At 39.7% G+C, this 13,981-nt stretch overlaps 1 protein-coding gene across 1 annotated transcript in view; it reads left to right on the top strand.

The window, feature by feature from the left end:
- Positions 1 to 13,981, top strand: part of thsd7ba (thrombospondin, type I, domain containing 7Ba) — a 200,340-nt gene that overhangs the window by 152,237 nt on the left and 34,122 nt on the right. The window contains exons 15-16 of the mRNA XM_088606307.1: positions 12,550 to 12,813; positions 13,196 to 13,374. Of these exons, the coding sequence (XP_088462433.1) occupies positions 12,550 to 12,813; positions 13,196 to 13,374 (443 nt within the window). The remainder of the gene's footprint in view (positions 1 to 12,549; positions 12,814 to 13,195; positions 13,375 to 13,981) is intronic.

The following is a 13,981-nucleotide window of genomic DNA, read 5'->3' as shown; positions in this document are numbered from 1 at the left end:
TTTGAATCATTTTTGCCTTAAATTTTGTCTTAAATGTGTATTTGTTCTTTTTTCTAACAAAAATGATACTAGGAATAACTCTGATTTTGAATATTTATCAGATGTGGATTTAAAAATGTATCCAGTAATAATCATGTTTAGTGATTCATTGAAGTTTAATGTGGGTATTCCCCGAGGTCACAGTTGCATATTTATCCCTCGCTTCAGAGAACAGCCCTGATCATCATAACCGGAACACAAAATAAGAACAACAGTAAAGACACTTTTAGAGACCTCCCTGATTTTACAGACTTTATACAGCTGGGCTGCGGGAGGCAGTGAGAGAAAAGGACATTTTAAGGCCAAAACATCAATGCCTACACTGGAGACTCGATCCCATGACTGTCTGTTCTACATAGATATTGAGATGGTAATTGGTTGCTGGGACTGCCACAGCTCAGCTAGAAAAGACCAGAAAGGGCTCCTGTTGTCTGAGCCTTTGGAGTGGGTTGTCAGTATTGAGGGCAGAGACAGAATTGCAAGGGGCAAAGCTAATGGGGGTAGCTGGACAGAAGCTGGGACCCAGGGCAACAGCAACACAGCCCATGCTGTAAGGACACTGCTGGAGACAGAAGAGGCAACAGCAGGCAGATTATGGGGGCTAAAATAAAGAAACAAAGGTAATTTCAGTATTACAACATCAAACTTCTGGAGAGTAAAAGAGAAATGGCTGATGAACTACTTGAATATTTCACTCTGGTGTTCTCTGAGGAAGAACTCAACAACATGCCTCAGTCGGCACAAAGGCCAAAGGTCTAGGTTAAATCGAAGAGGCAGATTTGGTTCAGGTATTGGAATCACTTAAGATTGATTAATGCCCTGGGCCCAATGGTATCACATCAGTTGCACTCAAGGAAACAAAAGGTGTCATTAAGATGCCATTGATCCTCTTCCATGTATTGTTTCAAGACAGGAGCAGGGCCCAGAGACTGGAGAATTGCTAAGGCAGTGCTCATCCACAAGAAAGGTGACATAGCTGAACTAAGTAATAAAGTTTATTATAAGTAATACATCTTGAAGTCTATTACATGTCAAATTATGGAAAGTAGTATAAAAAACAAACTAGAGGATCAGCTCTATTGAAATAGGATCTTAGAGGATCCTATGGCTTTAGAAAAGGCAGGTATTGACGAAGGAAGTTCAGAATACACCAATATTAACCGATACACACGAGCATGCGATATTTAGGCTTTCAGAATAAAGTTTCATTAAAACTTTATGAGAAAACTACAATTACAGGCAGAAGAGTAAATTTATATGTTTGGATTGAGAATTGCTTAATCGAAAACACAGAGTACAGTGGTAAATTGTTAAATTGTGATGTAATTAGTACCACCAGGATCTGTATTAGGACCACTGCTGCTCCTCATGTATCAGTGATTTAGATTCTGGTATAGTTAGTAACGTAGACAGTTTTGCAACAATAGCAAACACTGTCAAAGCATAAAATTCAATTAAAAAACATTTAGGTAAATTTAAAGTTTGCATAGAGGTAATAAAAAACACAACCTATTCCTTCAAAATAGGAAACTGAGCTAGAAAAAGCTACTTATGGACAATATATATATTTACAGTATGATGGGACATCATTTACATCTTCTAGACAGTGTGGAGAATCAAGAACAAAGGCAAACACCATGTTAGGATACTAAAGCTCTGGAAGCACAGCCTGATACATTCTGGGTCATAAACGGATATTGTACACTGTCAGGCCGAAGGAACTGAACCTTTTAGTGTGTAACTGAACAGAGAAGACTGTGAGGGAATCTGATCAAGTATTCAAAATCCTCAAAGGCACTGACAAAGTTAGCTTCTTCTTCAGAATCAACCGCGAAACCAGAGCATCAGGTTGATAAAAGAAAGAGAATAGATTGGACAGAAGCAGGCATAGCAAAGGGAGAATTAGAAGGATTAAGGAAAGGTGCTGGGAAGGACTGAGAAACTTGTCTGTTCTTACAAGGGGTGAAGTGATTGTAATGGCGCAGTCTGTCACTGTACGTCTCTGTGCTTAGTGCCTGTCTATTGAATTATGAAACACGTATGTTGACCAGTTCATTTCTGTTACTTATTTTATAAGAACATAACTGTAACTGCATGCATGTAATGTATTGATAGCTTAGATCATGCCATCAAGTAATTTGATTAGTTTATCCTAATTCTGATTTTGAAATTCAGTAATAATAAACTATAATAATAAACATTATTTTATATAGCGCCTTTAAAGGTGGCTTCTCAAAGCGCTTTACAGGATGACAATAACAATAAATAAGAAGAGTATAACAATAAATAAGGAGAATACACAAGATAAAGATTTAGGGGAGACCGTGGATGGTTGTACTAAGAAGAGCAGAGGGGTGAAGAATGGAACCAGTATAGTAAAGGCTTTTCTGAAGAAGAGGGTTTTGAGTCTGGATTTGAAGGAGTTTAGGGGTGACTCTCTGATAATTTTGGACATACTGCAGTTTGTTCAGAGTAGATTTTGATACGCCTGTGAGTAGAGCATTACAGTAGTCAATTTGAGAGAATACAAATGTGTTGATCAGCTTTTCGGCCACAGTTAATGATAGCATAGGGTAGTCTTGCGATATTTCTAAGGTGAAAAAAAGATGTTTTGACAGTATGCTGCACATGTGGGTTGAATGTTAAGCCAGGATCGAATATAACCCCAAGGTTTTTTAATTTTGATTGAAGCTCAAGTATAGAGCCATCTACAGAAAGGGTTACAGGACTGGCTTTAGGGAGTTGATGGGGGGTACCAATAAGCATGACTTCAGTCTTGTCGCAGTTGAGATGAAGGAAGTTTTGAGTCATCCAAATTTTTCTGTCAGAGATGCAATTAGATAGAATAGAGACAGCCACATCAGTGTCAGGTTTGGTATGGATGTATATTTGAGTATCATCAGCGTAAAAATGAAAGCTGAGGCCATGTGATCTTAAAAGCTGACCAAGAGGGAACATGTAAATTCTGAAGAGCAAGGGGCCCAGTATTGAGCACTGAGGGACACCAGACTTAACAAGACCAATATCAGACCTGTACCCATTAAGAGAGACAAAGTAACACCGATCAGTGAGGTAAGATTTGAACCATTATTCAACCCGTAAAACCCGTATTCAGTAAAATATCGTTATTTCATTATTTTTTATATTTTTAAAATAGCATACCCCTTTTATTTTTATTTTTTTAAATCAATTTAGCTCTACAAATATTATGTACAGTGTATATTTCTTATTCTGAGACAAGCATCACACATGCCCCTCATTAATCTTTTAGTGTTTTTAGGTGTTTTGTTCTCACTGTTCTTGTGCTCACTGTTGTAAAATTGCATCTGAATTAGTTACATGAATCACATCATGTAAAGTGTAGAATTATTCATAGAACTGATTAAACATAATCAACTTCCATGGTCACATCCTTGCAATTACATTTGAATTTTAAGGTATTTTCAAGTTAAAGGTGTATTTTTTTACTTGTTTAATTGTATTATCTTGCGTAGTGAATATCTTTCACGTATTGCACAACCAACAGCAGGGAATCACACAGAAAACGATTAATAGAGAAGATTCAGGTAGACCACCAAGACCCCGTTAGATACATTTCCATCAGTGAGGCACCTGGTGGGAGGGAGAGGGGCTGATAACACATCTCTTTGACCTGCAGCCCCCCCTTCCTTGCAGAATTCTTATCTGCTTTCTTAAGGGAGAGGAAGCCATATGGACATTCTCTTACACTAGTGTTTTTTCTTTAAATATCTACCTGGCATCTAAATAGACAGGGTGGGATTTGTAATGGTTGTAAAGATTTTACTTGACTATTATTATCCTTGGCTGTGTTTTTTTAATCTTGTAATGTAACTTTGGTGTGTTGTTTTTCAGAGCAATTTGATGGTAATTTCCATATTTACAGGTTACCTGCTGTGAACAATCTGGAAAACAGATTAGAACACTTCTTGTCTGTAAGAGTGGGAGCTTCATTGTGTGGCAATGTCTATGTTCTGCAAAACAGAAATCTGTTCTAACAGACTTCGGTTCTACCCTGGTTCCCAGTGGTTTTAATTGCTTTTATGGGATTGCAATTTTTTGCTTTGATGCTTCCCTTCAAAACCTTTCAATATCTGAATTATATCAAATGTCTTTTTTCTGCCTTGCTTTTACATTTCTTTAGTCAGTTTTTTAAAGTGTAATTTGGGAATATTTGTTTTATGTAAGTGGGGAACTTCCCACATATCTTAATAAAATTGATCAAACATAATGGAGCTCGCTAATTGTTAATGTCTCATTAACTGAGGGTTGGAAGGAGGAGGGTAATTACCTCTCAAACAGAAATCTTTATGGTGTGAAATATATTCATTTTTCAGATCATTAGTGTAATTGGATTTGGTTGGCCTTTCGAGCATGTGCCAAACTGAATAAAAGAGATGAAAAACTGCAGGAATTTAGGAATAATGTCTCAGTGCCAGTTACTGTGGATTTCACATACTAAAGGAGGAGCACCACACCAGCCTGCTGCCCATCTTTGGATCCATATCTCACATAAATAGTCTGAACAAGTTTGCCCAGTCTGAGTTACCAAAACCAAAAGAATAGAATAATCTTTTGTGCCTTGAGTACTCTTTTAACTTTGTGCCTCAACAATTATATTACACCATTGACTTTTTCAGCTCAGAGATGAGTGCTTTTGACCACTGGCACTATTTTAAGGTGTGTTCTGCTTCAAAGATTAAACTCACCCTTTAACTATTAGGTTGACTTGGTGCCTGCTGTAGTGTTGTGTACATTTACTGACACAATTTATTAATAGTAACAGTAAATTGCATGAACATTTTCATGGCTATTTGAAATCAAATAACAGAATACTAAGCAGTCTGCACAGGGATTCATAATACACAATATTCACACAGATAGTGTGCATAAAACATCAAAACAAATACTTTAATCAATCTGCCTGGATACAAAAAGGTAGTTTGTTTACCTGAGGTTTACTAAGATACAACATCTGGATTAGGAAGAGATACTGTACAAAAATAACAGTATTAATCATCCAATATAACATTGGTTATAGCTCTAACTTGTTAATCAGTCACATGTTAATACTCAACATTCAGATACTCAGACAATTACAGTTTATAAATTAAATTGACATCAAAATGAGATTAGGATAACGATTGAATTCTCAAAGTTTATAGTTTTGTGTACTAGAGTAGAGGAGTTTATTGCTTTATGGAATCCTTATTTGCGTTTTTCTCTCGGGACATACACAGTATAGCAGACAACACAGTACAACAGACAACACTACACAATGTAGACAGTACATCACACATATAACAAATAATAACAACTGGAAACCTAAATGTTGTGGAGTACAATAATAGGTAATAGAGGAAACAAAACATGGTAGACCATGCAAAATGTGCATAGTGCAGACATGCACTGAGTCTGAGGCATTGCAGTTTGCTGTTGAGGATGCACACTGCAGCAGGGTGGAAGCTGTTCTTGAGTCTAGTGGTTCATGCTTTAATAGTGTTGTACCGCTTGCCAGAGCGCAGTGGGGAGAACAGTTTGTGGCTGGGATGGTTGGATGCTGGATGATGGATTGGGATTTATTGCGACAGCAGATGGTGTGGATCTCACCGATTGATGGTCAGTCACATCTTATAATCATCTGTGTCTGTAACGAGCAGTTCTTTCCGGACCCTATGCGGACGACACAATCCGACGAAGTGGGGAAACACTGGGGAAACGTCATGCAGGAATACTGGGCTGAAGACAAGGGGGCGTGTCCAAGGTGCGCTGGTGCACGGGGGAGGCGTGGCCGAGGCGAACAATCCAAAAGAGTAGTCCTTAGAGAATATCCAAAACACAAGGGTAAGTCCAAAACCAGGAGATCCATCAGAACGCGGAATTAAAACACGAAGGCCGGGTCGGAACCGGCGGACAGGGAACAGGAACGGGAACCGAGATTAAAACCTTAACGGGACCAGGCACTTCGAGGTCCCGGACTTGCAAGATACGAAAATCAGATGCAGAGCCCGGATGAGCGTCAGCGCCTGGCTTTTAAGGTGGGCTGGGAATAGGAAACAGGTGCACAGAATAAAGTCTAAAGTGAAAGGGCTGGAGCGTCCTTAAGGAGGGGGATCTATAATTGCCACAACACTTTGTAATGCATCTTTGTCTCTGTCTGTGCTGCGGTAAAAGTTCATGAGGAACTGCTTCGCCATACCGCATTTGTTGTGAAAAAGTTGTGCCTTTTTCAGACTGGCTACAGTGTTGTGAGACCAAGCCAAGACAGTGGAGATCTGCAGGCTGAGAAACCTGAAGCAGCTGACAGTTTACACTGCTGTGCCATCGATGCTGGTTGGGGTGTGACTCCCTCTGGTTCTCCTGAAGTCCACAAAGAGCTCTTTTGTCTAGTTGACATTCAGGGCCAGATTGTTGTCAAGGCACTATCTTGTAAGATGCTCCACCTCACTCCTGCATGCGGTCTAATTGTTGCTCGTGATCCTGCTAATTGTTGTGTCATCTGCAATCTTAAAAATAGTGCAATTTATATAGGACAAGATAAGGCTTTCCAGGCACTTCATGACCACTGAAGTGAATGAAACTGGGCGGTAATTGTTCAAACAATTTACCTTGGTCTTCTTGAGCAGTGGCACAATTGTGTTTTTCTTGAAGCACTCTGGTACAACTGACAGGGAAAGAGAGAGGTTAAAAATGTCTGTATATACAGGTGATAGCTGACCTGCACAGGTTTTAAGGACATGAGGGGAGACACCATCTGGGCCAGCTGCTTTACAGGTTTTCACTCTCTTAAAGGCTCTGCACACCTCATGTTCAGAGAACTGTAACACAAAGTCCCCTGGTTCACTGGGAGCCTTGATAGCAGCTCGGTGTTCTGAGCCTCAAAGCAGGAGTAAAAGGTGTTCAGCTCATCTGTAGAGATGTCTCAGCATAACAGATTCCATTGTTGTTGCCTTTACACTTCATGATCGTCCGCAAGCCTTGTTGCATGTGCCTTGAGTCACTCCCAGGCTGTTTCTCTAATTTCTCCTTGTATTCCTTCCTTGCCAGTTTAGTAGCTTTCTCCAGGTCAAACCTTGATTTTTTATACAGTTCTCTGTCACCTGATCGGAAAGGCAGCAGACCACTCGTTAAATTTGTCTTTGTTCATTCACGGCTTCCGATTGGGAAATAACAGGATCTTCCTGATAGGAACACAGCTGTCCATGAAGCAGATGATGTAGGAAGTGACCACTTCTGTATACTCATTTAGATCAGTGAAAGAATCTTTGAATACACACCAATCAGTCATTTCAAAACGAGTTCTTGCTCAGCAGCGTCTGACCAGCACTACAAGATCTCTACTGCAGGTGGCGCTTTTTAGCTTCTGCTTGTGAACTGGAAGAAGAAGCACGGAGACCTAGACTTCCTGAAATGTGGTTGTGAGATGGAGTGGTATGCTCTTTTAATGGTAGTATAGCAGTGATCCACTGTGTTATTGCCTCTAGTGGGAATGGAGACGTGTTGAAAGTATTGTAACGCATACGGCCGACACTGCAGGTTGTGCGAGCCGGCTTACCAGCGCGGTGACGTCACCGCCCTTCCCTTGGCTGGGTCCATGTTGAGTGATGCCGGAGGCCCGGGTTTGAGTCCCCAGCAGTTGGGGGGCCGACCTGAGGCGGCAGCAGCGAGGGTGCATACCCACGTGAACCTGAGAGTGCTACAGTACTTTGGTAGTACTTTTTAAGGCACTTTAACAGTGGTTAAAGGCCCCCCTTCCATGATAGAAACAACTTCCGGATGCGTGTTTGCGTATTTGCTGATGACGCGAGTGCTGCTGCCACATCCGCATGCGGGTGAAAGTACACAACGGCCATCATAACAGCTGGAAATTCGTTCGGTAGGTAAAAAGGACGACATTTAATAGTGAGGTATCCCAGATGAGATGAGCAAGATCTGTAGAAAATTTCTACATCAGTTCACCAAAAGTTATTAATCATGAAACAGACTCCGCCTACTTTCTCCTTGCCAGTAGGATCAGCTGTGCGGTCCCCTCTATACAGTGTGAATCCAGCGGGTTGTACAGCGGTATCGGGAAGGTTGGGTTTCAGTGAGACAGAAGAAGCATCAGTCTCTCAAGTTGCGCTGAGTGTTGATGTGGTAGTGATGTGGTTTTTTATCTTACTGTGCAGCAGGACGCTGGGAGCAGGGCCGGCTACTCCTACCCGCTTCCTCTCGCCTACGTGTCCCTGTTTGACTTGTGCTTGAGAAGCAAAGCCGTGTACTTTCAGTTCAACTGAAGTCAGATCTGAATCCAAATCTCAGGTCCAGGAGTGTTTGTCGTCACGCATATTTTTTTTGCACAAATAAATGAGATGTAACATGAAAATAAACAATACACACGAGAGCTACATGAGAACAGGTCCACCTTGAATTCTACTCCAGCAGTAGTGTCTTATTCAGGGTCAGTACAACTCCCGTGCAGAAGGAAAAAGAGACAGCTGAGAGAGGTCATCAAATTAATGTCCAAACCTTGTTGTGCTTGTTGAGCAGAACTGGGATAAAACATTTGTGCACAAATTTGACTCCTTTGTCCTAGAGAGTCACTGGTGGGGAGAAACGTGGTTTGCTCCCATCATAGAAGCTACTTTTAAGATAAGATCACTTTATTGGCCATATACAATTTCTTGCATTAGGAATTTGTCTTTTCACATACCCCAACTTGTTCTCCATGAGACACATGGAGACACAGACAGGAAGAGAAGCCTGGGGTCAGAGCGAAGGGTCAACCATTTATACAGCACCCCTGGAGCAGTTGGAGTTAAGGGCCTTGCTCAGGAGCCCAATGGAATAGGATTCCTCTGTTGGCCACAGGATGCAAACTGGTAACCTTCTAGCCAAAGGCGTAGATTCTTAGCCACAGAGCCACTGCTCTTCCACATACTTATGAATATTGGTATATTTAGATGTGTTGATGAAATCCCAATCATGTTGTTCCAGTGATTAAATGAATGAATGGTTGTTAAATACCTGTTCACAAGGTCTGGCTGGAGGCAGAATTGTGTCCACTTCAGGCAAAAGCTTTTGTCCCAGGATAACAGTAGTGGAAGCCATATGATATTGTCAGCTGGCTAAGTTTTGAATAGAGAGTAGAGGGAAGGGCAGTGCGTTGTAATCAGAGAAAATATGCTTATTGATTGGTCATGTTGCCATCATGTGGAATGATTTTCCACACCCTACAGGTTATTGATTGGTTTGTCACCTTTTGGGTAATTGACTGTGACCTGTAGCTTTAGTTCCACCATCCAGATATGGCTCTCTCCCATACGTCCAGGTGTCATGAGTGGACATCCATCAGGAAGCACTGGTTGTTTTAATGTGCTGGGATGTAACTTTTATTACAAAGGCTCTTTGCTGCATCCCAGCACACAGGAATCAATAGCCTCACTAAAACTCCACAGCAACACTTAATTCTATGGTTTATTAATAAGCATTTCCACCATAACTGATACTCTTATTCCTTTGGAATGATAGGAACAAGCCATTGAAACAAGGCAAAACTAAGGAATTAAGAACGGAAATTGAGTGATTGGTGTCATAAGGTCAACCTACAAAAATAAAAAATAAGTGTATGTTAACTATGGCTCCTTTAAAGATGTTTTTACAACCTTGAAGTAAGATAAACAGAACAAAATAATTGACCTTGAGCAAGCAAACTGTGCAAAAGTCTATTTTTTTCAGACAAAATCAGAAGTTGTTTCACACAATCAAAAGTTGTGTGAAGTCAACATATAATTATGTTGATGAGCATCAGCAATTTACCGAAAGCCACATTATTGTTTTAGTGTTTCACTGTGCTATGCATCAGAGTGGTGTTTTACTTTGCTATGTGCTAATATTCATTTGCAACTTTGCTATTAACGTTAATATGCAGTAGAGTACTGTGGGTGATAAGCTGTATATAAAGTCTTGTAATAGCTAATCCATCACATTTGTCAATCAAGTCAAAATGACTCATCTTTAAAATAATTTGTTCTTCTGTACACATTTATAAAACTAAAAATATAATTTCAGTGTTCTGCATAAGTAACAAAATAGCTCAAATACTGATCTTGAACTATCACCTAAAACCTTAGAATACAATAGCTAAAATTTCAGTAGAAGAACACCGTAGAATCATTTTTGTATAAAGAAAGACAACATTTTAAATTGTTTTTGTTTTTTTTCAGTGTCAAAGACTTGTTGCAAAACAGTGTATATGCAGTAATTTTGGTGGAAATGCCTGGCCTGCCCTTAGCCTTCAGAAAAGCTTTGTAATGGGATATATTAACCATTCTTCAAGAAAATAAACCCCTAGTTCTTTGAAAGATGAAGGAGGTGGAAAACTACTCTCCGCCCTACCAGTCCAATGATGTTAAGATCTGGTGATTGCGGGGGGGCAGTGGGAGGAATTTGACTTCATCCTGGTGTTCATGAAACCCCACCTGAATCTGTTTAGACTTAGTACATTCTTGCTTTCTCCATATTTCTTTTTTCTTGTATCTATTTATCTTCATTCTTCTAGTCTAGGTGGAGTCTTCCTTATAACCCTCTCCATTAGGACAAAACTTTAACTTTCTCTTAGTCTAAACTTTACTTTTACTCTCAGCAGTGTATATGAGGCATTACTGTCTTGGGATATGGGCATATCTTGAGGAAACAATGTTTGCACTGTAGGAAGCACATACTGCCTTGCAGAATAATAATCAGATCCAATGACTCCCACAAGATTGAAAGCTTCCGTTGGCTTTCTCCAAACATAAACCCATCCGAATGTGGAAAAAAGAGTAAAAAAGGATTAATCAGACTATTATTTTCTTCCACTGTTCTTGAAACCAGGTGATGCACTGCTAGGACTGGCCTTGGTTACAAGTGGTTTCTGAATGGTAACCTTACCATAAATATTAGCTTCGTGAAGCTCGCAACGAATAGTTTTTATTGAGACTAGGGCACAGAGATGTAGATTCATTTCTGTGTTGATTTTTTTGGCTGTTGTTTTTTGGTTATTAGCAACTATCATGTTAAGTGTCAGTTTATCCCTGTTGGTGAGCTTTGACTTTCGATCAAAGCTCGAAGCTACAGGAAAGCAATATCTTTCCTGATATTGCTTTTCCTTGCTTGTCATGTGCTATCTTGATTTTTGACACATGAAATATTTATGTTTTTGTGACTGATACACCTGCAGTTTGAGCACCAACTATTTGACCTCTTTCAAAACCTGTTAGATCTCTCGTGCTGCTTTAGAAACTCACTTATTAAAATACTGATTTTGAAGTTAACTTTTATAGCAGAAACATATTTGTAATTAATATGAAACAGATGTGTAGAATCACTTTTAATTGTGATTTAGTTACTTCAAAATATGAGCTCTTGTTTGTGAATTATTTTTTCCACCCTCTGTATAAAGCTACTGTATTTGCTTGTTATTTTTAATACATACCTCTAGTAACCATCTAATTAGCATGGAGTGGATCACAGACTTTTTACCCATTAAAATAATTTGCATGGAAAGTTTTGAACTAAAGGAAGAAGTAAGAAGATGCAAATAGCTTGAACTCATTTAATTCCATCCCAGCTATTTTGAAATTGCTTTGATAATATGAGAGTGCCTTAGCATTTGTCTTCTTTAATTGCTAATTGTTACAAATAATGAAATTAAAAAATGATAAAAAATAGAACTTGTAGAGGTTTCACTATGATTACCAAACTACATATAAAAAGAAAATAGAATGTTGTACCAGTACCATAATCATGTTGATTAAGAGCTGAAGGGGTGAACATTCAATCAGTGAGGTCATTGAGATAATGAGGGCATATATACAACTCATAGCTCAGTATTCCTTACATTTTTTAGGCTATTGACCCCATCCCATATTTAGAAACAGGATAGGACAGTTGTCTCTGATTACAAGCCTCGGTTTCTTGAGGTTAGGCCGGTTATGTACAGTTCCTGTCCTAGAGAATTGGGGTGTCTCCAACTATTCATTCCACATCTGCTCTTAACCTAATTGAGATGATCAGTAGCTTAAATTGACCAATTTAAAGGTTTTAAAAGGCAAGTGATATTGCAGTGTCAAGCAAAATACATAAATACACCAAAAGACCACAGGAAAGAGCTACATTGATGCATTCTTTCTTCCTCCAGATTGTATCTATTCAACTTCATCCTTCTAGTCTAGGTATTCCTTGTGACCCTCTCCATTAGTGCAATGCTTTAACTTTGTCTTAGTCTGCCCTTGACTCTTTTTTATAGCTTTATTTGCTGGAGGAAGGAGGCTAACAGGTTGAGGAGGAGGGGTAGAGGCACTAGTGTTCTTTTGAATGCTATGAGTTTTCCATGAACATAAGAGAACAGAAAAATGTTCTGCTGCCACACTGCAATTAAAACCCAAAACTGTTTTCAGAACATATGAAATTTAAACTTAATACATACTTGAGCCATGTCTATTTTTTTACTCTCTCATTTTTGGTGTCCAGGCCGAAGTAAAAAAAAGGAAAAGTGCCAGAAAACTGAACCATATCCTCTGGTTGAAGTGGAGCCTTGCCCTTGTGATGAGTTTCAGTCTCGGCCTTTCGGGAACTGGTCTGACTGCATCCTTGCTGACAGCAAGACAGAGTCTTTCCTAGGATGGAGCATCCACAGAGAGGTTAAAGAGTGCGGACCGGGATTTCGCTACAGAGCCATTGTCTGTACAGACCAGGAGGACAGGCTCGTGGACCCCTTTCTGTGCAGCCCTTCAGGTAAGGCCATCCTCGTGTGTCTGTTATTCCACATGTCGCATTGAAGATTCAAGTTATCTGTTAAGGAATGCGGTCTAGAAGCACAAAATAAAAAGATCAGGTTTGTCAAGACTCTCACAGTTAGCTGGTGTAGTGCCTGTACCTCTTCAGTCTTGAACAGAGAAGATTATGAGGGGACATCATAAATCTGCTCCTGAAAAGCATTAACAACATAAGCCCAGTGTATTTGTTTCTGCTCTGCAGTTAAACAAGGACCAGAAAGCGCAGACAAATTGTGAGCAGGAGATTTAGGAGTGCAAATAGGAGGCACTTGTTCACAATGTGCTGTTAGTGTGAGGAACAAGCTACACAAACAGAATGTACTGCACATGTACAATTACAGGGTACATTGAGGAGTCCTGTCACATCCCCTGCCCATTTGACTGCAAGCTGAGTGACTGGTCAAGCTGGTCAGTCTGCAGCTCTCAGTGTGGGAGTGGGATCAAGATGCGGTCCAGATGGCTCAGAGAGAAGCCCTTCAGTGGTGGCCGGCCCTGTCCAAAACTGGATCTCAAGAATCAGGTGAGGTGTTCCAGGGAACCAATGCAAACCTGAGAAACTAGAGCTTATGGCAACCCAACTTTGCCATAGTCTAATCCAGAGATTGTGAAGAAATATCGGGTCTGAGACATTGTCAGTAGCTTTAGTAGTCTACTCTCTACTTTGATCTGGAAAAAAACAAAAAATAACATTAAATCTATTAGTTCTCCTTACATGTCTTGATTTAATCTTGTTACAAATCTGATTTAAATCAGGACACTGGAAAAAAGACATAACATTAGCAAAGCATAAAGCATTTCAGTCGCACATTTTTCTTGTACTTGCAAATCCCTACTTGACATTAATACTTGTCAAATGAAAGAGAGGAGGTTAATTCCACACTGAAAGGTTATAGCAAAGAAGAAATGTAAGTTTCAGCTGTAGAGCCTTTAGGTGTGTGGAGGAGATAGCAGAAATAGGAGGTAAAGAGTAGAGAAGACAAAATTAAAAGAGTAGAAATTATTTAATTAATGAGTAACTTGTTGACATGTTTAATGATCATTTTGGCTTCTGATGTCTTTCTAATGTAGGTGTCTTTAAATCCTCCTAAGAGACAGTTAGAGAGGCATTGTAATCATGCTTAGTAGAG

Source organism: Lepisosteus platostomus, chromosome 14, assembly GCF_059453375.1.
Source record: "Lepisosteus platostomus isolate fLepPlt1 chromosome 14, fLepPlt1.hap1, whole genome shotgun sequence".
NCBI lineage: Eukaryota > Metazoa > Chordata > Actinopteri > Semionotiformes > Lepisosteidae > Lepisosteus > Lepisosteus platostomus.
Note: the sequence above shows the minus strand (reverse complement) of the source record. Positions and strands in the feature narration are given on the sequence as shown.